The sequence below is a fragment of the Phoxinus phoxinus genome, assembly GCF_949152265.1.
Source record: "Phoxinus phoxinus genome assembly, chromosome: 1".
NCBI lineage: Eukaryota > Metazoa > Chordata > Actinopteri > Cypriniformes > Leuciscidae > Phoxinus > Phoxinus phoxinus.
Window position 1 is genome coordinate 27,585,700 of NC_136876.1, and position 21,605 is coordinate 27,607,304.

Genomic DNA, 21,605 nt, shown 5'->3' on the forward strand with positions numbered 1-21,605 from the left:
CCTAGAAAATATATTGCTCTGATGTGAACAGCTGCAGAGATACAGCTGGGTCAATCCGACAACAACATTAGGGTTACCGAAATTTTACCACTCTCTATTTCACAAAGACCCATTGGCGATGTCTATCCTCCTCTATTCTAGATCCTAGAATTTTAAGAATGTTATTTATTTTTTATTATTATTATCCCCCCAGTGTTTTACTTCCTTTTTAATATTTAGAAAAGTAATTTACTGACATGCGTTTCACGATTGCAGTTTTAGATAAAATATTTTGTTTGGACGTTGCTATTAGCGCCCGTTGTGTGACCAATAATAAATCAACAACAAACGGTCATAAGGATAAAAGTAGAGGCGGAAAGCCGAGAGGAGCATATCGTGTTTTTCAAGTCGTGTAGAAGAGAACTTCAACTGCGGTGGTGTCTTTGAAAATCATCAGATGAATTCAATCAAAGAGAGTCCCATCTCACCGTACATAATGTGCAAGCGGCCAATGCATCAAAGCACACTGACTCTTGGCGATCAGACTAAAGCTATTTATTCTACAACACACGCAGAGGTAAGAGCACACTATGAGCGCATATAATTATTGTTCTTACTTGGTTACCATGGATTCAGAGTTCAGAGTCCTCAGACAGCATGCCAAGTACGCACACTCTCCACTCTATCCAAATTACATGCAGCCTATGTGTAATGTGTAAACTCGCGAAGTGAGTTTTATTCATACAAGTCTGCAGAGATAAATGTGGCCTTAGTTGAAGACGGATGACTGAAATTTGCTCTCATGAGACTATTTTATTCATCACTAATAAAGCCACCTGAAAATGTAATCAAAATGAATAATGTTAATTGGTGACAGTAACTAATTTCAGTTCTGTTTCTTAGAGTTTTTCAGGGAGGGAACGCGACGGTCAAGAACTGGTCTTTCTCCCCAGAGATTCACCGTATCCCTCTCAGCATAATAGAAGTGACCACCTAAGTAACATGCGTGTGATACAAGCACAGACACAGTCCAGAGATCTACATGGCCCAAAGGACATCGTACCAGTAAGTCTAAAGTCAGACAGAGTGTGTTCTATAGTGAATCTTGAGAGTAGATGGCAATATTAAACCTACAGATTATTGTAAAAAGGTTTAAGAAGCTGCTTAAAACACATTGTTCATCAGCGCAATGCATCTAATTGTTATAAAGGGTGTTGTGTCGTGTATGTGTACAGCATCATGTCCTACACAGAGTGGGGGTACAGAACAGGGCACAGAACCGTGGTGGTTCTGTGATGAAGGAGGTCACCAACCCCACTGAGGCCACACTGTACCAGACCACATATCAAACAGTGCACTGCTCCACTTCCAGCAGATATCGAACAAATGAATCAAGTGGACAACCTGTCTCCTGGCACAGGCATAATATTATCACAGGTACTGTAGTCTGCATATGCACACAAAGGGGCTATTAGCGGAACTCATTTATACAGAAGATGATGATGTTTGTGTACTGCAGTATGCAAGTGACTCTCATAAATGACCATGCTAAGAGCCATATTGCTATTTTGTGGGCAACAGGAGAGGAGAAGGCTGCAGCGGGGCCTGGGCGGCCCAGAAGACAGTCTGGGGAGAGCGTTCTGTGGGCAGCGCGGCGCTGGGAGACACATTGCGACTCTTTTCGTTTGTACTGAATCTCTCAGCTAAAAAGTCGCAACACCAATAAATTCTCAAAGTTGGACACATCATTGTCAAGTCACCTTTATTTTTTTTTAGCACTTTATATAATAGAAATTGTTTCAAAGCAGCTTCACATAAACAAGAAAGTATCAGAACTTTCCTGATATGACTATGAGACAGTGGAGAACAATAACAGGTTTAAAACAATTTGAGGGCGAGTAAATATTTGTAATGCTATATTTTATATTATATAATATTTGGGCTTATTTATATACAATAGAATTTATTACGATTTTGAATGGGCTTTTATTTTCATTGTGGTTTAAGTTTTAGTAATTGGTATGTGCTTTTGCCACTTTTATTTGTTTCTCCCTTTATGTTAGCTTTATGCTAATAACTAATTTATAAGTTTATTTTTCCATCAAATTTTTATATTTTACTTCAGCTTCTTTTCAATTACCAAAAATGATTTGAATAGTTTAAGTTTACAGTAAGACTGATTTGGGAAACAAAATGAGTTTTGAATAAGTTTATTGTTGTGATGAACACACTCAAACACAAAATGACAATTAAAAGAACAAGTAGAGAAGACAAACTTAAAACAAGCCAAAGAAATACAAAGAAAAAATTAACATATATATATATACACAGCCCAGAAACAGGTGTTGGATTGGGAAGTGGCTAGAGCTCGAGGACAGTATTGAGGTCCACACAGCACTAGTACAGCAGTAAGGGTCTAAAATCCCCTACACAAATACTCCAGTTCTGGTTTCCAGTGCAATTTTCAGAACAGTGCAGAAATGCATGTTTCCAAGCCAATACTAAGAAGAAAAGGCTACATTTCAAGACTTCTGATGATGCGTTCTGTGCATCTAATTGGTTGAAGTAAATGTTCGGTGGTTGCTTCACTGATTGGAAGAAATTAAGCGGTCTTTATATTTTGCACAGACTTAACATTTACTATGACATGCAAATAGTCATAGATGCGAGACAATGAACACATTTCAGTGTTGGAAAAAAATACTTCTGATGGCAAACAAATGTATAATTTGAAATTAGACCTAAAAACAGAAAAAATTACATCGAACCTCAAGAGATTTCAGCATACATTTAAGCCGTTTACTAGATGTTACTTTTCACTATCAGCTCAGTAGCTGCAAAAGCTTCACGTTGGTCTTCAGAGATTTGACTGTAAGCATGGGGGGAGAGGACCATGTTTAACTCTTAAATTTGTCAGAATTTAACTTTTCACTTGAGCCTTTTCTTTTACTCATTCTTCTTCTCTTTCTGCTTGAGCAGTTTGTTGATCTCTCTCTTCACCATGCCAGCATACTTGGTGATGATGCCATGCTGGTTGAGGCCAGGCAGAAGCAGAAGGAAACTCACTGTTGATACAAAACAGAAAATGAGTGCACAATCACTAATTGGATGGCACTGTGAAGGACTAAAGCGGTCTACACAACTCATCTGTGCCACAGACATTTTAAAATGAAAAAAATAAATATGGAATTTGGTGTAGTATGTCATATAATATTAATAATTATCCAGTATAGTATAGGACTGTATATAATATCTGGTCAGGGGTGCACATAACAGGTGTTGTAAAAATAAACGATGCGCAGCAGAAAACGTGGAGGGAATCGCTTTTGAGTACTAACATTTCTGCCATTTTTGGGGACAGGGACACGTTTGCTTACTGGAGTAGGATTTTTCTCCATCTCTGGTAAGATCGCAATCATGATAAGCCATACCTGTCAACATTTTGGGTACCAAAATACGGGAGATCTGGTGGGGGGTGGGGGTTTGGAGGTTGCTGGATGGCAGGGGTAGGATAAATACACATTAATTGCGCAGATATTAACATAAATACATGCATAATAATCAATAAAAATGAACATGAATAAGACTTATTCATGTTCATTTATTTATTTTTATCGATTGCAAAAAATGAACTAGATTAAACACACATTTTTGCTCTGATAAGTCACTCAAGATGAATCACCATTAAAAAACCCAAATGTTTTTCATATATTTTATAATGTAATAATTTCACATTTAATCTCCAAATTAATGTAGAAACAACAAAGACAGTATATTTTAAATATTTGTCTAAAAGGTAGGAAATATACAGAAATTGAATAAAGTGAAATGTTAAATTATACACAGATTAATCCTTATTAAAGTTACAAAAGTTATTTAGTCAAGAGCAGTGAGTGTTTGTCTCTGTTCCCTTTGTTCTGCGATTAACTTCTGTGATAGACAGCTTTATTGGCTACTGTCCCTTTAAGAGCAGCTAGCCGCTGCTGACAGAGACGCGGATCTCACACGCGCCTCATTCTCTCACAACCCTTTGTGTTAATTTAAGACTTTATTTAACTCATTTAAGAGTACTCAGTCTGCTCTTATGAGGATACTCGACAAAACGGACATGTTGGCATAATTGCGTGTTAGTTCGGTCAACTTCAAGCCGAAAGAGAACTTGATTCTGGCGCTCAATTTGTCTTGAATGGTTTAAAAGCATTTGCAAGAATAAAAGCGCATCATATAATGTAACGCCAGCCGAAAGGATGACAGAAAAAACGGATGCTGCGTTAATTACGTTAAATATTTACCACGGACTCGGAGTCTTCTCTTCCCATTTCTACCAGTGACGCTTTATTCAACTTCCCGCGTCGATCTGCGCACATCAACAGCGCTACTGAGTTGTAGGTTGCCAGGTTGAACTCACAAATGGGTTGAAATGTGATGTTTTGATTGCGCGAGTAGGATGGGTTTCATACAAGATCTGGCAACTGGGCAACCATGGAATAATATTGATGTGATTATATAACGACGTTTGGGAATACAGATTACGGGAGTTTCACGGGAGAAATGACAAAACGGGAGGGGGGCGGGAGATGGGTGTGAAATACGGGAGACTCCCGGGGAAAACGGGAGTGTTGACAAGCGTGTTCATGAATTATTAGGGGTGCAACGCATCGCAGTTGATCTGTGATCCATACAGATCAGGCCCCACGGTTCGACATGCATGTGATTCGCGGATGAACTGCTAAGTTTAAGTTCATTTTTTAAATGAAATGTTGTCTTGCCAACTTACAAATTCAAACGCAGAAGAAGCGAAAATCATCTATTGAAAAATCTCACGCTGTTATCAGTGTTAGAGAGTGAGTGAGTGTGTGTGAGAGAGAGAGAGAGAGAGAGAGAGAGAGAGAGAGAGAGAGGCACATTTCAGACAGCGCTCAAACACCGAATTGATTTCTTTTTCTCGTTTACTTGCGCTTGAACGACACATACACACACAAAATAATGTCAAAATACCCATCTCCTCAAGTATTCTCGGTTACGTCATAAGTGAACAGTTGAGGAAGAAACCGGATGCGTGTCAGTATATTAGGTCCATCCATGCATTCGGTCTCAGACAATAGCAGGAATATTAGGCTGCTGTCACTGTGTCATTAATGGTAAATGGTAAAAATTATTAATGGTAATAACATTTAATTAAAATACAGCTTTAACAAAGATGAACCTATATTTAATTTCTACAGTGAACAAATAGTTTTATTTTTAGGGGTGCACCGAAATTTCGGTCGAAAATGTCATTATTGGTTTCGGGCCGAAATAAAAAATCTAGCCGAAAATTTCAACCGAAAATGAATGTCAACCGCGCCCCTCCCATCCGGGACATCCACCTATTTATATCTGGTTTATCTTATATTGGATGCATCCCTTGATTTAACGCTGTAGTGCGCGTGATCAGCTTCAGCGCGCGCAGCTCAAACGGCACTGCACGACTAATAATGACTATTGGGAGGACTGTCATATTACATAACATTATAAAGAGAACAATATTGTAATAAAACCTTGTGCATTATTTGAGTTTAGTTGCCGTGTCGCGTTGCTCCAGGAAGAGCGCGTCCACAACATGAGTCATTCTGAATGAATCCCGCGGCAAATATCCGGTATATATTACTGCTATTTCATGAAAACAATTTCACCTGATGATTTGAATAGCTCTTTTTGTAAAGAATTAATCATTCTAGGATGATTGGGGTAATTGTGTAGGGTAGGCCTAGTGCATCTGCATAGAAACTAATAAACAAAATACAAATATAAATACAATAAAACACAAATACACGAGAAATAAAGCAGTGCTTTATGTTTTTCAGGTAAATTAACTGTATTAAGTATTAATACAGTTTATCTTTTGACAAAACGTGATTTTTCTCTTTTGTTGTTTGATTAACTTTGGTGACACAAACAGCTGCAGGTATATTGGGTGCTGTCCCTTTAAGACGAATGCACGTATCTAATACTGGTAATGACACGCATCCGTTTTGACTGCGTTTACGGGGAAACTCGTTGAGACGGACACTGGCTTATTTTTTCGTGCGCATGTCTGTTCAAACACAAATAGATAAGATAGAAAAGGGAATTCGGTGTTCACAAACTTCACGTGCTGTCTGCGACTGCGTGGCTCTGTGCGCCGACAGACCATCTACATTTGGATGTGAAACATAATATATATAGCCTGATACAGCAAAGACAACGTCGGCAGTATTGACGGCAAAATAGGCTACAGAATATTTCGTTCAGTAGGCCTGACAGGGGCAATATTTGAAAATCGATAATTAGGCCTATTTTTTAAATCACAATTATATATGCATTTGTCAAAAACTAGAGACTTTCAAGCATCAAAATGTAATTTATTAATATGTATTTGCGCCTTCTATTTTGTCTGAAAACTTCCAACACTCTTGCGTGTCGCGTGAAAAATAGGCGTCGGTTGCGGTTCTATTTCTAGCACGCGGTTTCGGCGCGGCTCGAGAAGTGTGTGTGTCACGCAGGCATTGTGCTCTAACCAGTTAACATGAGAGCCGACATAAAAACGGACACTCCACGCCACACAGAGAGAAATGTGATGCAGTGGCAGATCCAGAGTGAGACAGAAACACTAGTGGTTCACGCTTGCGCACATACTGCTGGTTTGTTTGTTCTGATTCGCTTATTTCCTATTTACTTGTTGTTGGTGGACGCAATCCAGAATTACTGTTGGTTAAATTATAACCCATCCCCCCCCTCCTTAAAAAAAAAAAACTCTTCGGATCTGCACGATTCACACAAGTCACCCAAACTGACGTGAAAAAAGCGGGAGGCGCCGAAAAGCGCGCTGTTTGCACCCCTGGTATATAGTACTATTTACTTCATAGAGTAACACTTTTATAACAACTGAAAAATTAGTGAGTGTACAAGAAAATTTCACTTAATTGGTACAAACAGACTGAACAAATCTTGTGTGCATGGAGGGTAAGAGGCAGCATATTTTTGGATTGGAACTTTGGCTTTCCATGACCTAAATACAACGGCCTCTTTGTCACACAGCCTAGTCACTGTTTGCATGAGCTAGGCTTTGATAAAGGACCGTGACTTCTCTACAGTTTGCAGGCTGGTGTGTCACATGCATTGCGCTAATGTAATACGACAGCCTTTCAACACAGCGGATTTCTTCCAAGTAGTTTGCTTAATTTGTAGCCCAGATAAACAGAATACGTACCGATCAGGTAAGTAAGGAAGAGGTTATGCACTTGTTGTCCGATCCAGGCCACAGCCACAAGACTGCTGATCACAGAGAGGAAATACTGTAGAGAAGTAGAACAAATGTGTTACATGGAGTACACTGAGAAGGAGTACTTATTGTTTAAAGAAGTTAAAACAATATTACAGAAATGCTACAAAGTTTTCACTTGCACAAACAACTTGTGAGCAACATCGGACATCCAATCAATACATTTGTATAATATCAGAAGTAAGCTTTAGTTAAGGTTTCTGATCTTTTATGGTCACCAATGCTGCACTTATTTGCACAAATATAGAGTAAAAACAGCAATACTGTGAAATATATTTCACATTATATTTCATAAATATACAATTTTAAAAAACTGTTCTCTATTTTAAAATGTAATTTATTCATGTGATGGCAAAGCTGAATTGTTTAGCAGCCATTACAAATTTCAAAAGAACAGCATTTATTTCAAATAGAAATGTTTTGTTACAGCATAAATGTCTTTATGGTCCCAAATTGATCATTTTAATGCATCCTTACTAAATAAATGTATTCTGATTGTTACTGACTAATACATGAATCAGGGCTGCTATTTGTATTTATGTTTCTGACTTCCATAATCATTATTAATGCATGCTTGTGCAAATGTCTGTTGTATTTGCACGACACAATAATACTGAATATCGACTGTGCCCTTAAATATGTTCTCCTAACGGCACCAAGTGCTCTTTAATTATGTATGGGTAGAGCCATGAACTCAGGCTCATGTTTGTTTGTTCTTACTGCTGGGTAACAGGGTGAAAGCCAAATTAGTGGTGTGAAATGACAGTTTACAGTGTGAAATGCTTATGAGTCACTAGTGAGTTCTGAGACATGAAACAAGGAAGATGTTGTTCAACAAGTCACAGGGGCGTACCATTTTTGGCTTTTCTTCCTTCAGGGCAAACAGACGTTTCCACCAGCCAAGCACACGGCGCTGAGTTTTCACAAGGTTCCCACAGATCTCATGGAAACGCTGCTGCTGTTCTGTGGTCCTGTGCAGGAACAAAACAACACTCCTCAAAAAACATATAAGCTAAACAATATCTTAATTCTTCAATGAACATGCAATTATGAGGAAATCTGCTTCTATTTCTGCTTGGCCAATGCATTTTATTTCTGGGCATAAACATGACCATATTAAAGGCTTAAAGCTTAGAGCCACAGGAAGCTGCCAGACACTAAAATAAACGCCAGGGCTCTGATCTCGCATTGCAAGACCTCTCACTGCAAAGAGAACAGGCGGGATCAGCACAGTGAAGATCTGCTGAGTCAAACCAACACTGACTGACACTGGATACTCGGCAGCAACTGCAACTTGTCAATCAAAGACACCAGAGACCCAGGGTCCTAAACTAGAGCAAGGGAAGTTGCCTGGGGTGACAGACTAAAATGGAATCAGAAGAGGCAAGAACATACATGCTGTGCAAATACCTGCATGTGTTCTCAGGGGATCTGAAGTTTTTGCTGTTTATTACATATAATAAACACTTGAATTCTAAAGAGAAACATGTTAAGAGATAGCGATGAGAGCCTGTGGTCAAGAGCGGGACTTGTTGTCCATTCACTCACCATTTGTTGGAACCAAAGACACGGGGGGCAAGAGTGGGCACCAGGTAATCAGCCAGGCACAGGATCATGACACTGCAGGACAGACCAGTAAGCACAGAGGGGTCCAAGTAGTAGATCAGCCTGCCAACGAAGACAGAGGAAATTAAACTCTTGCATTTATTTCATTATTTGACGACTGTACACAAATAATCACAACAGAAAACATAGAGTGACACACGATTACTTCATAGCACTGGATGTTCTTGAAAGTAAAAGGGGGAAGGGAAAGGGCATCACTATTAAGAACTTAATATTCTCCTAATCGTTGTGGCATGCTACACTTTTTAAAATCACGCAAAATATCAGACTAAAGTTAAAGCTTAAACAGGTTAAATTTTAAAGCTAAAGAATGTAATTGTTTATTTACTTTCTGAGACTGTTGGCCTGTGTTTTAGTGGTGGGTGATTCTTTCAGCAGGTTACATGGTTAAGCCAGTAGGTAGAGACCAGTGGCTGCATCTGAAATAAAATACTTCCCTTCTATATAGCAGCCAAAAAACAGTATGTGACAAAAGTAGTATGTCCAGATGACCTACTACTTTCAGCGAGATTCTGAAGTGTGCATATGATGTGATTCATGCTTAAAATGAGGACCATAAATGTAAGGAATTTGTCTATATGGGCACCAAATATTGTACATTTTGGTCATGTCACTTAAGGTGAGTGTCAGAATGTCAAATGACCTCTTACATTGGGGCATCAGCTGAGAAAGTTCCCTTAACAATAAATTAACGATCAAACATGATTGTTGAATAAGTAAAATTATGTTAATGGCAAGGAGTCTGTCATCTGACCAATCTTAAGGATTTGTGAGATATCATTAACTTGTAGAGCCTCTTCTCTATTATCAACACAAGGAAGACAGAAGTGTAATAAAACACATTTTATTACCAAAAAGATAAACAGGAGTAAATCAACAACTACTAAATGAATATCGTGAATGATAAAGGAATTAAGTGCATAGGATGCATAAAATAAAGTGATAAAGGCGGGCGTGGGTATGACAGTAATATTACCTTATGGAAAGATAAAACTAATAAAAGGCAAAGACCACTGACCTATTTAACTGGATTGCTTATGACATCATAAAAAGTGAAGCCACTGCGCCACCATATTGGTAATCCCTAGTACTCGCTCTCGTTCTATTGAATATGAGAAAACATTACCGGTACCTAACAACTCAGCGTTTTTATATCTGAAGTCTGCCTGTACATTCTTACAAAGCAACCATCCTAAACATTCAAATGGTTATTTGTTTAAAGTCGTTTATTTAAAGTTACATTCATCTTCATTTTAGGGCTGGACCCGAATATTCGTTAGGTGGGTTGGTATTCGATGTGAAAATTTGACATACGAATATTCGTTTTTTTTTTTTTTGCACACCTGGCATCCCCCTTGAAACGGCTCTCATTCGTGCTTGAATATGTTTTACACTATAAAATCTGGTGAAATATAATACTTAACAAAAACCTTCGTTATAGCGACTTAATAAATATATTTGCTTCTTCTTGGACTACTAAAATGTTACTGCAACAGGAGTATTCTCTGGCTAGAGCGCAGAACAGCAGAGTTTGTATGGACAGAAGTGCATGCCTGAGCTTTTATTTTGGGTTAAGATGCGTTGCTTTGACATTGTGGAAAATAGAATAATAGAAACAAAATGCATTATCCTTTTTTTATTTATTATCAATCTAAATGAATCTACTGCGAAATATAGGAGACTGAGATTTTACTGGAGTTTACTGGAGATTTTACTCGAGTTCACGCGCATAGGTTTAGTTACCTATGATCACGCGCGTGAACTCGACAATCGACTACTTTGGACTTCGACCGAAAACAGGATGTAAATACAGGTATTTGCGCTGGCTGAAATAACTCATTAAGTTGGCTTGTGAAAGCCAACATACTGAAATCCTATTTAAACTTATTATTATTCTTTTTATGAGACTAAAATTTCTATATCAAACTCGTCCTAGAGCTTTAACTCTACATACTCCAAACTCGGCTCAGACACTCAAACTGTTCTGACTCGCGTTGCTATATCTTTTTAGACTGATCGGACTTACGGTTTTCCTATAAATGACGATCAAACTCGGAAAAAATCCCATTGACTTAACATTGCGGAATGTTCAGATTTTCAAACTCCCCAACTGCCAAAAATTCAAATCAAAATCCCTTGAAAGCCTAGACTAAATCAAACTGCCATTCTATACACTATATGAGCCATTGAGACTCATGTAAACTCATTAAACTCATCTATCTATCCACCTCAAACTATTTTAAACTTCAAACTAATTTAAACTTTAAACTAATTTAAACTTTTTATGAATAAAAACTATAAAAACTCGCTCGTAGCCCTAACTCCAGGATGCTAATATACACTAAACTCTGAACTCTTAGACTCATGTAAACTCATAAACTCATCTATCTATCCACTTCAAACTATTTTAAACTTTTAACTAATTTAAACTTCAAACTACAACTCACTCGTAGGCACGAGGCCGCAGGCCGAGTGCCTAACCTCAGCCCTAACCGATGCTAATATACATTAAACTCTGAACTCTTAGACTCATGTAAACTTATAAACTACTTTAAACATGCATTCACTAAACTCTAAACTCAAAAACTCTTGAGTGTGTGTGTGTGTGTGTGTGTGTTAGAACACCCTAGCAACACCATAGCAACCACCCATAACACCCTAGAAACTGCCTAAAATACCTTAGAACTCCCTAGCAACACTATAGTAACCACCCATAACACCCTAGCAACCACCCAAAATACCTTAGAACACCCTAGCAACACCATAGCAACCACCCATAACACCCGAGCAACCACCCAAAATACCTTAGAACTACCTAGCAACACCATAGCAACCACCCAAAACACCTTAGAACTCCCTAGCAACCACCCAAAATACCTCAGAACTCCCTAGCAACACCATAGCAACCACCCAAAATACCTTAGAACTCCCTAGCAACACCCTAGCAACCACCCAAAATACCTCAGAACTCCCTAGCAACACCCTAGCAACCACCCAAAATACAAAATACCTGAGAACTCCCTAGCAACACCATGGCAACCACCCAAAACACCTCAGAACTCCCTAGCAACACCCTAGCAACCACCCCAAAACACCTCAGAACTCCCTAGCAACACCCTAGCAACCACCCAAAATGCCTTAGAACTCCCTAGCAACACCCTAGCAACCACCCAAAATACCTTAGATCTCCCTAGCAACACCCTAGCAACCACCCAAAACACCTTACAACTTCCTAGCAACACCCTAGCAACCACCAAAAACACCTTACAACTCCCTAGCAACACCCTAGCAACCACCCAAAACACATTCGAACTCCATAGCAACACCCTAGCAACCACCAAAAATACCTCAGAACTCCCTAGCAACACCATAGCAACCATCCATAACACCCTAGCAACCACCCAAAATACCCTAGCAACCGCCTAGCAAGCACTCAGAACACCTTAGCAACCCTCTAGAAACACCCTAGTAACTGTAAACTACTTCAAACTATACTTTAAACTATTTTAAACTTTAAACTACTTCAAACTTCAAATCACTTTAAACTAATTTAAACTTCAAACTAATTTAAACTTTAATCTACTTTAAACTATTTTAAACTGTAAACTACTTTAAACTTTAAACTACTTTAAACTAATTTAAACTTTACACTAATTTAAACTTCAAATTACTTTAAAGTTCAAACTATTTTTAACTGTAAACTACTTTAAACTTTAAACTACTTTAAACTTTAAACTATTTTAAACTTTACACTAATTTAAACTTTAATCTACTTTAAACTAATTTAAACTTCAAACTACTTTAAACTTCAAACTAATTTAAACTTCAAACTACTTTAAACTATTTTTAACTGTAAACTACTTTAAACTTTAAACTACTTTAAACTTTAAACTATTTTAAACTTCAAACTAATTTAAACTTCAAACTAATTTAAACTTCAAACTTTTTTAAACTGCTTTAAACTAATTTAAACTTCAAACTAATTTAAACTTCAAACTTTTTTAAACTGCTTTAAACTAATTTAAACTTTAAACTTTTTCAAACTATCTGGTCCAAACTTTCACAAGCCAACTTAAAGTTTGTTTCAACGAACTTTTTAATCTAGTTTTTATTCATATCTTTCACATCTACTGCAGTCAGATTCACCTGTGTTCACTCTGAAGGAATCATCTAACATGGCTGGGCACTTGTAATGACATATCAAGGATGTTAAGAGGTTAAAAGCAGGTTTAAAACGTGCCCCATTGAAGTCAACAGGGTGCAAATTTTAAAAAGAGGACAACACGGTGTAGGCAACACTGATTTTTGTCGTTGTTCTCTGTATTGACAGCACTCCAAATTTACAAAAAAATAACTTTAAGTTAAAAGACCTGTGTGTGTGTGTTTTATATCACTAGTGCAGTGTCCGTTCTCGGAGCATATAAGCCCTGCTCGCGTGAGGCGATCACCAGGCTGAGGTTTGGATGCGTGTGGTGTGTGTGTGTCTCTCCAGTGTTTCCCACACATAAGAGAATTCGTGGCAGTGCGCCACAGAATCAACACCAGCCGCCACATATTGCGTTTTTTTGCGGTCGCCAAAGCGATTTTTTTTCCCTGCCAAAGCCTTATTTGATCGCTGAGTGATGTAGATGACTGACAACTGCGCTTGTGACAGGTCGCATGTTACTGAAAGAACGAGCAGAGAGAGAGCGCGCCCCTCCTCCGGCCGCGCGCGCACACTCACCGTCTTCAAACTGTCTTGCTCTCCCTCCCTCGTGAGTCGTGCATATTAATCAAAATCAATTGAGAATTGACATGATGGTAAAAGGTCGGAAGACCGAAGTTTCACGTGGAGAATTACCGCTGGGTGTGAATTGTGCTAAAAAAAAACGTTGCCTTATCTTCTCTGAAAAGCGTTCCGCACATTCAGCTGACAAACCAAACTTTCAATAAACCCAAAAACCTATCCAGTGATGAAATGTTTTGAAATGTGCAAATATGGTGAAACTGCGGTCTATCCTGCTTAAACACAAAGAGATTGAATGTTTGGAGTTGTTTGAAACTATTGAGCTCCATGAACCACGTAGCCGCAAAAATCAAAGCATGTTGCAACTCTGTTTTACAATAGCTCTGGTCCAGATTACATTTATACCACACACGTATACTTTATACTTTTTTAAAATCAGAGATATGCAATTTCAGACACAGCCACTGTTTTTCCAAGTGAGTCTATAGGGCTGGGCGATAAATCGATTAACTCGAATGTGTGGTGTACATCGATTTGTTTGAATGAAAATCGGTTTTCTCTTTAGCATCCGCCGACGCTCCACTCTGGGCTCCCGTAGTTCCGAACGGGCTCAGCGTGTTTGCCATAGATATACACAAACATGGCAAATGAACAAGACCGCGGCTGCATGAGCACACCCGCCAAAAACATTTACAAACTGAATCTGCAACTGCCAACTCTCACGAATTCACCGTGAGACTCACGCAATTTTCACTTTTTACACGCTCTCATTCATTTTCTCACGCAGAGAAAAATTGCGAAGCAAAGAAGACACCGACAGACAAGACAGAGAATGTTACTATTGATATGAAACAAAGTCTCAGCTCTCAGATTCTGTCAATTTAATTACAAAATTCAAACAATAAACATAATTTTGGCGCTTGTAAATGTGACGTGACAGATCGTTGACAGATCTTAGTTCAAGCGACACGTGAAACGATCATCTGTTACTTACTACTAACGTAGTTAATAGTAAATAGACACGAATGATCAATAGGTAATTTGAAAGATACAGTTCAACTTACCGAAATATAATAACCGAGGAAAGAGGTCCATAGCTGGAGAACAGTCACGTGACGTTACATTCACCTCAGGAAAGCCATTTAATGACCATAGCACGTTAGTTGGACTTTGCTATAGAGGAGTATTTAGCTAAATATGATAACTATATTACATATTTATTATATTTTTACCTATATCATTAAAATAGTATACCTTTATAATTATAAAAAACAAAGCAAAGCTAAATTAGACAATGCAACTGGCAATATTACTTTAAAATATTATTCTAAAATGTAAATTACTCAAAACTTATTTATTGAACAACTGTATGAGTGATGAGCGCTTTGTGATGTGTCTTTACATTAGATTTTCTAAGCGACAATTCGGTTGCAAGTGAGACAAACTACAGATCCAGATCGCTCAGCGAATTCATACTGCAAAGAACGATAGCCTACTTGTTGATAGACACTGAAAACTGTCAGTGGCTGTCGTTTTCAACTGATTCACATCACGAAAACTGGTATAACCTTAAACTTCAAAAGATAGAACAGTGAAATTCCTCATTATTTCCAATAATTCCAAATTATTGTTCATTTAATTCTGCAAACATAATCCCAAAATTTTTATTTTTTCCAAATAAATCGCTGAAGGTTTGATTGGCAGATTCAGTCACACAAACAGCACAAGTGGTTTGTGAAGTAACAGACTGGCTGTATGTCAATTTCATGTAAGCAGAATATCACTGTGTGGAGATCACTAAACTCCAGTGCATGTTTGTTTTCAGATCACCAGTGCTTTTTCCTCGGTGTAAAAGCGAGAGTGCGCAGGGTTGCCAGATTGCACAGATTAAAGGGCCCCTACTATGGATTTTTGAAAATGACCTTTCATGTGTGTAACAAGTTTTAAATCTGAAACTGCACCATATATAAAGTTATTGTCTTTCAAAAGTAAGAGTCGACTCTGAGTCAATGAAATGAATTTTTTTTCAAACGAGTCATAAGCCGTTTAGTTGTGACGTCAAGACGAAACTTGAATCTCTAACACTGCAGCTGATTCCTGTGGACACTGGATAGCATCATGTCGAGGAGACGCTGTGCTCTACAATGTGAAGGTAAAGCCAGTTTTTTTTCACTGCCCAAGGACGAGCATGTGAAGAATCTGTGGTTAAAATTCATCTTTACCACAATACCACAGCAGTGTATAATCCTAAACTTTTGCTGTGTTCCATTTATTTTACTGACGACTGCTTCTCGAATCTCAGAGTTCAATGTAGGATTGGCATACCGCTTGCTCTTGAAAGATGGTGTTCAAAATACTTCGTTTTGAGTTTTACATTGTGTAGGTCTCCTGCTAACTGGCTAACTCACATTATAACTGTCTAACTGAAATCTCACATTATTACTGTCTAACTGAAATACTTATGCTAATCAGGTGTGAGCCACTATTACCTTAAACTGTGTATATAGTCAGGGGTGCACATAACTGGTACGCAGGTACGAATGCGCGACAAAAATCAGGAATGCGTAATGCCACTTGTGTTACTACGCGCCTTTGCGTACTTTAAGGGTAACTGTCGCCAAAATGCAACATAGGCAGTGTTCATTTAATTTTTTCACAGACGAAAACGGAGACAATAACTAAATAAAAACCCGTTTTAAATGACGACCACTATGACTAAAATGTATTGACATTTTCGTCAACTAATAAAAACTAGACGGAAATGTTATGGAGGGACGATTGGGGAAGAGATCCGGTAGATGCGCACTTTTGAATTGTAACGTGCTGATCTACCGGCGGCACTAAAGTTGGCATGCGCTTGATGCATGTCTCAAATCGTTAAAACATGTAAACGTCTGGGAGAACGAGAAGAGCAGACATATGGATATATCTGAATAAGAGTGACGACGCGAAAGAGCTTTATTCGGTATGTTTTTCTGTGCGAACACACACAGAGACACACACACACGACCCGAAGCGTGCAGCCCTGCACATAAAGCGCGCTGCGCGCAAGGACTGAATTGAGCTCTCTTTCGCATCTGAATGGACAAATACACACAACATTATGTCTAAATGTCAGTTTTGGAGAGTATTCACGTAAACACAGTTGGTTATGTCTTTACAGAACGTACAGTGCATCAGTGCAATTGGATCTGCACACTCGGTCTTAAAGTGACAGTGCGTAATAAACCTAATGCCTTCTGTACACTTAATATCGATCAAACAACAAAATAAAAAGAGAAAATTCACTACTCTTTAATAAGGATTAACTATATTTAATTTATACAAATAAATATATCTGAACAATCAAATAACACTTCAAATAAAAAAAATTCAAAGGTGTTTTCTATCATTTTTTTTCAAAAGTTTGGTTATAGTTAGTTATTTTTTTGCTATAAAAACGGGAATGTGACGTCATGATTGACCGCTGTCGCCACACTACATATGGGGTGCGTACCAAACACCATCTCCTGGTACTCACCTGAGTAACTCACTGAAAAAGTTATGTGCACCCCTGTATATAGTTGTTCTCTTCTCACTACTTTGAGGAAAGATTAAAGGAACACTCCGACTTTTTGGGGCTTTAGCCTATTCAACTTATCCCCCAGAGTTAGATAAGTCCATACATACCCTTTTCATCTCTGTGCGTGCTATAAGTCTGTTTGACGCACCCACCGCTAGCCTAGCTTAGCACAAAGACTGGATGTAAATGGTTGCAGCTAGCATACTAATCCAAATAAGTGACAAAATAAAGCAAACATTTTCCTATTTACATGTTGTGATTTGTATAGTCACAGAGTGTACAAAAAACAAAGTCACATGAGACACAGACATATTTTAACCATATAAATATTGGGAACTATATTCTCTGAAGGCGAAGCACTGCTACTTGGGCGGAGTGATAACCGCAGCACCTGAGACGCGCTCTGAACGAACTCTCTGCTCCTTACCACGGCAACGTCAGTTCCCAGTATTTATACGGTTAAAATATGTCTGTCTCATGTGACTGTTTTTTGTACACTCGGTGACTATAAAAATCACAACATGTAAATAGGAAAATGTTTGTGTTATTTTGTCACTTATTTGGATTAGTATGCTAGCTGCAACCATTTACATCCAGTCTTTGTGCTAAGCTAGGCTAGCGGTGGGTGCGTCAAACAGACTTATAGCACGCACAGAGATGAAAAAGGTATGTATAGACTTATCTAACTCTGGGGGATAAGGTGAATAGACTAAAGTCCCAAAAAGTCGGAGTGTTCCTTTAAGCATGGAGCAAGATTTGTTTTACCAACGTTTATGTTACATCAGTCAAAGCGGCGTTATGTCACGAAAGTGCAGACTTGTAGGAAGACCATATGAGCTGCACTTGCATTTGATTTAAGTTTAGAATGCATAACAACCTATATATATCTGAGGCACAAGAGAGAAAGCGATGATTGTTAAATCATTAAATATTTTAAGGACTTAAAGGGCCCCTATTATGCTATTTTAAAGTTTCCTAATGTTGGAGTCTCCTACAACAGGTTAACATGCATCAAAGGTAAAAAAAAAACAGATTAATTTTCTCATAATATACATTTGCACATCACCAGATTTTCAATGATTCTCAAACGACTCGCCAGATCAATAAATCTCTCTAAATCCCTCCTATTCGCGAGCTACTCTGCTCTGATTGGCCAGACAGCTCAGTCTGCTGTGATTGGTTTACCGCGTACAGCACGCGCCGAAAACAAAAACTTCCATTGCCATAACAACGTCAGCTCTGCTTGTCCTGAGACTTCCTATCCTACACCGTAAACTAAACACAGTAACGAACAATGACATCGATTTTACCATATCAATCCGAGCGCGAGTCCGATGATGAAACACTAGAAGAACCATTAATTCAACCCGAACCTACATCGCAAGGACGACTCGAGCAGGGCGTTTCTCAGTGATACACTGCTTAGATTGAGGTACATTATGAGATGTTGCAACTGTAATTCCTCACCATCAGCATTAACAATTTTACTTGTACCAATTTATTTATCGAGTATTTTTCTAATATATTGCGGTGAACATGTGGAAACTGAAACTGAGACCTACACAATATAAAACTCAAAACTAAAGGGGGTAGCACACCGGACGAGAAGCACAGCGCCGTGCCACATCTATGACAACTCGAGGTATCGCACACCGGACGTGCACTTTCTCAGTTTATGGCCAGCAATATTGCTACAGTACGGAATTAAGATCATGCCTGTATTATGTTATGATTGTACTGTACACTTAAATACAATCGTTGCTTGGTCCGCAGTCTGAATTCACTTTACCTCAGAGCGTCCGTTAACTGAATGAATTGAGAATATCACCTAAAATTCCGATAACATCAGCAATTTTCATTCAACCAGCTGATTTCTGTAAATTAATAAAAACCTAAATGTATATTGCAGCACAGGGTGAAGTCAGTATACATAACAGCGATATGAGACAAATAAATATAAATTTAATATAAAACTATGTAAATGGCGCGGCAGGATTTTGAACAAGGTCCTGAGCCGCTGCTGGGGCGGCACCATTCGGCGTCTGTCCGCGGCGTGTGTACACTCAGAGAATAATGTGTTAGAATTTTAAAGATGTGGTGCTGCGTGACCCAGCGCTGCGCTTCTCATCCGGTGTGCGACCCCCTTAAGTATTTTGAACACCATCTTTCAAGAGCAAACGGTTTGCAAATCCTGCATTGAACTCCAAGATTTGAGAAGCAGTCATCAGTTAAAATAAAGGGAACACAGCAAAAGTTTAGGATTATACTGCTGTGGTATTGTGGTAAAGATGAATTTTAACCACGGAATCTTCACATGCAGTGAAACCTGGGCAGTGAAAAAAAACTGGCTTTACCTTCACATTGTAGAGCACAGCGTCTCCTCGACATGATGCTATCCAGTATCCACAGGAATCAGCTGCAGTGTTTGGGGTTCAAGTTTTCCCTGGTGTCTGCTAGCGCAATAAGTGGGCGGGAAATATGCTAATGTTTCGTCTTGACATCACGACGAAACGGCTTATGACTCGTTTGAAAAACAGTTAATTTCATCGACTCGACTCGACTCTTACTTTTGAAAGACAATAACTTTATATACGGTGCAGTTTCAGATCTAAAACTTTACAGGATATTTTCATTCACTTAGAGCTATGTTACATACTAGATGAAAGGTCATTTATAAAAATCCATAATAGGGACCCTTTAAATTTCTAGTGTGTGACCTTATCTGATTAATTTAAGTGAAAGATTAGGCCTTAAGTCAAGAAGTAGGCTAGAACTAATGCACACTATGAAACACAGACTCACGTGAAGAGGATTGTGGTGGCGACCACTAATGCTGCAGGGTACCACGGCTTCTCCCAGCGCAGGAACTGATCTCCAGCCAGGATGACCTCTCCCCATCCTTGCAGCTGCTCTTCCAGCTGACTGGTCTCCTGAGCCTAGAGAAATGCCTTCTAGTCAATATTACCGTTTAAACAATGAGTTCTCTTATGTCATGTGACATGGCATTATCAGGATTGTTTTAAAATGGGAGTGTCATAAAGTCTTGGGATGGGCACATCCAGCTGGAATGTCCGGAATGTTAAAATCGATACAAACACAAAACAGTGACTTAAATGGAGATAGCCTACATAAAATGGTAACGTTAAATGTATAACGTTATAAAAACGTTCCGTTTAAACTAGCAGGTAAAGTTTAAATGGCCACTTCCATTCTGTGACATATTACTTAAAAATATAAGTCGGGGAGTTAAATTTTTTAAAATTAATTTTAAAAGGCTAAAGCATAAACCAGAGTTCTTGGTGGCTTTACAGCTAATCTGAAAACCATGTAGACACGCATGTGGAGAATTTCGTCTCGCTTATCTCCAGCAAACATGCTTTCTAAAGGTACAACTTAAAAATATTAATCAAAAAGTGAATATATTACACATAAATTCAAGATTTGTGTGAGAAACCCATTTAGTAAGATGCGAGATATAGAGTAATCCTTCTTGTTAGCACTGCATTAGGCTAGCTTGCTAACATTTTATCACGCACTTCATTTCCGTGGCGTATTTAGAGAACGCTTATTCGCTGCGTTAACACGTCTAAAATTTTTAAAAAATAAGATACAGATTAAGCTTTATGGTACCCTGTCGCGTATTTTTATCATCTGGTTAAGATGGTGACAGCAGTAACGTTAACTGTTGCATAGATGTCCGCGTAGCATATTGCTAAAAAGATTACCACGACAGGAAATACGTTTCGACAGCAAGCGAACTGCTTGTAAGAAGCAACATTAACAGACCACTTACCAACAGATTTGCACTTTTATTATCGCCCTCAGCCATGGTTTATTTTGGGGAAATTCAGAATGTGTGTTCCTCGGAGAGAACGATTATCTATGAACCCGCTACCCCTCTACTGCCGCAGTCTGTCAACCGACCGTTATTTTCAGGATGTTTTTATCTGAAACTCGGAATACAGGGAGTCATGGGAAATGTAGTTCACATTAAAAACAAAATGGCAAGGGTACAAAATATGACTTGAGCTTAAGAACAAACGAAAGGTGCTGATCGTAAATCAATTGTTGAAAAACAATCGGTAGCTGTAAAATGTAACCCGCCACTCAGTAAAAATTAAATAGTGTGAGAACAAATGTTAATTTTTAATTACTGATAAAATTACATTCCCCCCAAACTGGACTCAAAAATAAAAGACAGAGCTAAATATTAGTTTTGGTAAATAAGTACAATCTTCACTACAATTAAATATCAATGCCATTAATTGCTGGTTTGGGGTCATTAAGATTGTTTTTAAGTCTCTTATGCTCACCAAGGCTACATTTACTTGATTCAACACTTGATTCACTACAATTAAAACACCCCTTCCCTCCCCTCCCCTCCTCTAATTTAATTTAATTTAATTTAA

General features: G+C 38.4%; 2 protein-coding genes across 2 annotated transcripts; one reads left to right on the forward strand and one right to left on the reverse strand.

Annotated features, from left to right (window-relative positions):
• The first annotated feature begins 97 nt into the window (after positions 1–97).
• LOC306994668 (uncharacterized protein) lies at positions 98–1,726 on the forward strand. The gene is made up of 4 exons (XM_079605388.1): positions 98–556; positions 883–1,044; positions 1,215–1,416; positions 1,561–1,726. Exons 1-4 carry the CDS (start codon positions 437–439, stop codon positions 1,671–1,673), a joined length of 597 nt encoding a protein of 198 aa, XP_079461514.1. The 5' UTR covers positions 98–436; the 3' UTR covers positions 1,674–1,726.
• A 447-nt stretch (positions 1,727–2,173) lies between these two features.
• arl6ip1 (ARL6 interacting reticulophagy regulator 1) lies at positions 2,174–21,286 on the reverse strand. The gene is made up of 6 exons (XM_079605372.1): positions 20,990–21,286; positions 19,999–20,132; positions 8,831–8,950; positions 8,136–8,253; positions 7,211–7,295; positions 2,174–3,044 (listed from the first exon to the last, which is right to left on the reverse strand). Exons 1-6 carry the CDS (start codon positions 21,023–21,025, stop codon positions 2,926–2,928), a joined length of 612 nt encoding a protein of 203 aa, XP_079461498.1. The 5' UTR covers positions 21,026–21,286; the 3' UTR covers positions 2,174–2,925.
• Positions 21,287–21,605: the final 319 nt, after the last annotated feature.

Excerpts from the sequence above, each read along its gene's own strand:
- arl6ip1 (XM_079605372.1), bottom strand. The coding sequence starts at position 21,025 with ATGGCTGAGGGCGATAATAAAAGTGCAAATCTGTTG. Across the intron at positions 8,951-19,998 it reads GCCACCACAATCCTCTTCAC|GCTGATCTACTACTTGGACC; the intron begins GTGAGTCTGTGT and ends CTTCGTTGGCAG. Across the intron at positions 8,254-8,830 it reads GTCTTTGGTTCCAACAAATG|GACCACAGAACAGCAGCAGC; the intron begins GTGAGTGAATGG and ends GTTCCTGCACAG.
- LOC306994668 (XM_079605388.1), top strand. The coding sequence starts at position 437 with ATGAATTCAATCAAAGAGAGTCCCATCTCACCGTACATAATGTGCAAG. Across the intron at positions 557-882 it reads ATTCTACAACACACGCAGAG|AGTTTTTCAGGGAGGGAACG; the intron begins GTAAGAGCACAC and ends TCTGTTTCTTAG. Across the intron at positions 1,417-1,560 it reads CAGGCATAATATTATCACAG|GAGAGGAGAAGGCTGCAGCG; the intron begins GTACTGTAGTCT and ends TGTGGGCAACAG.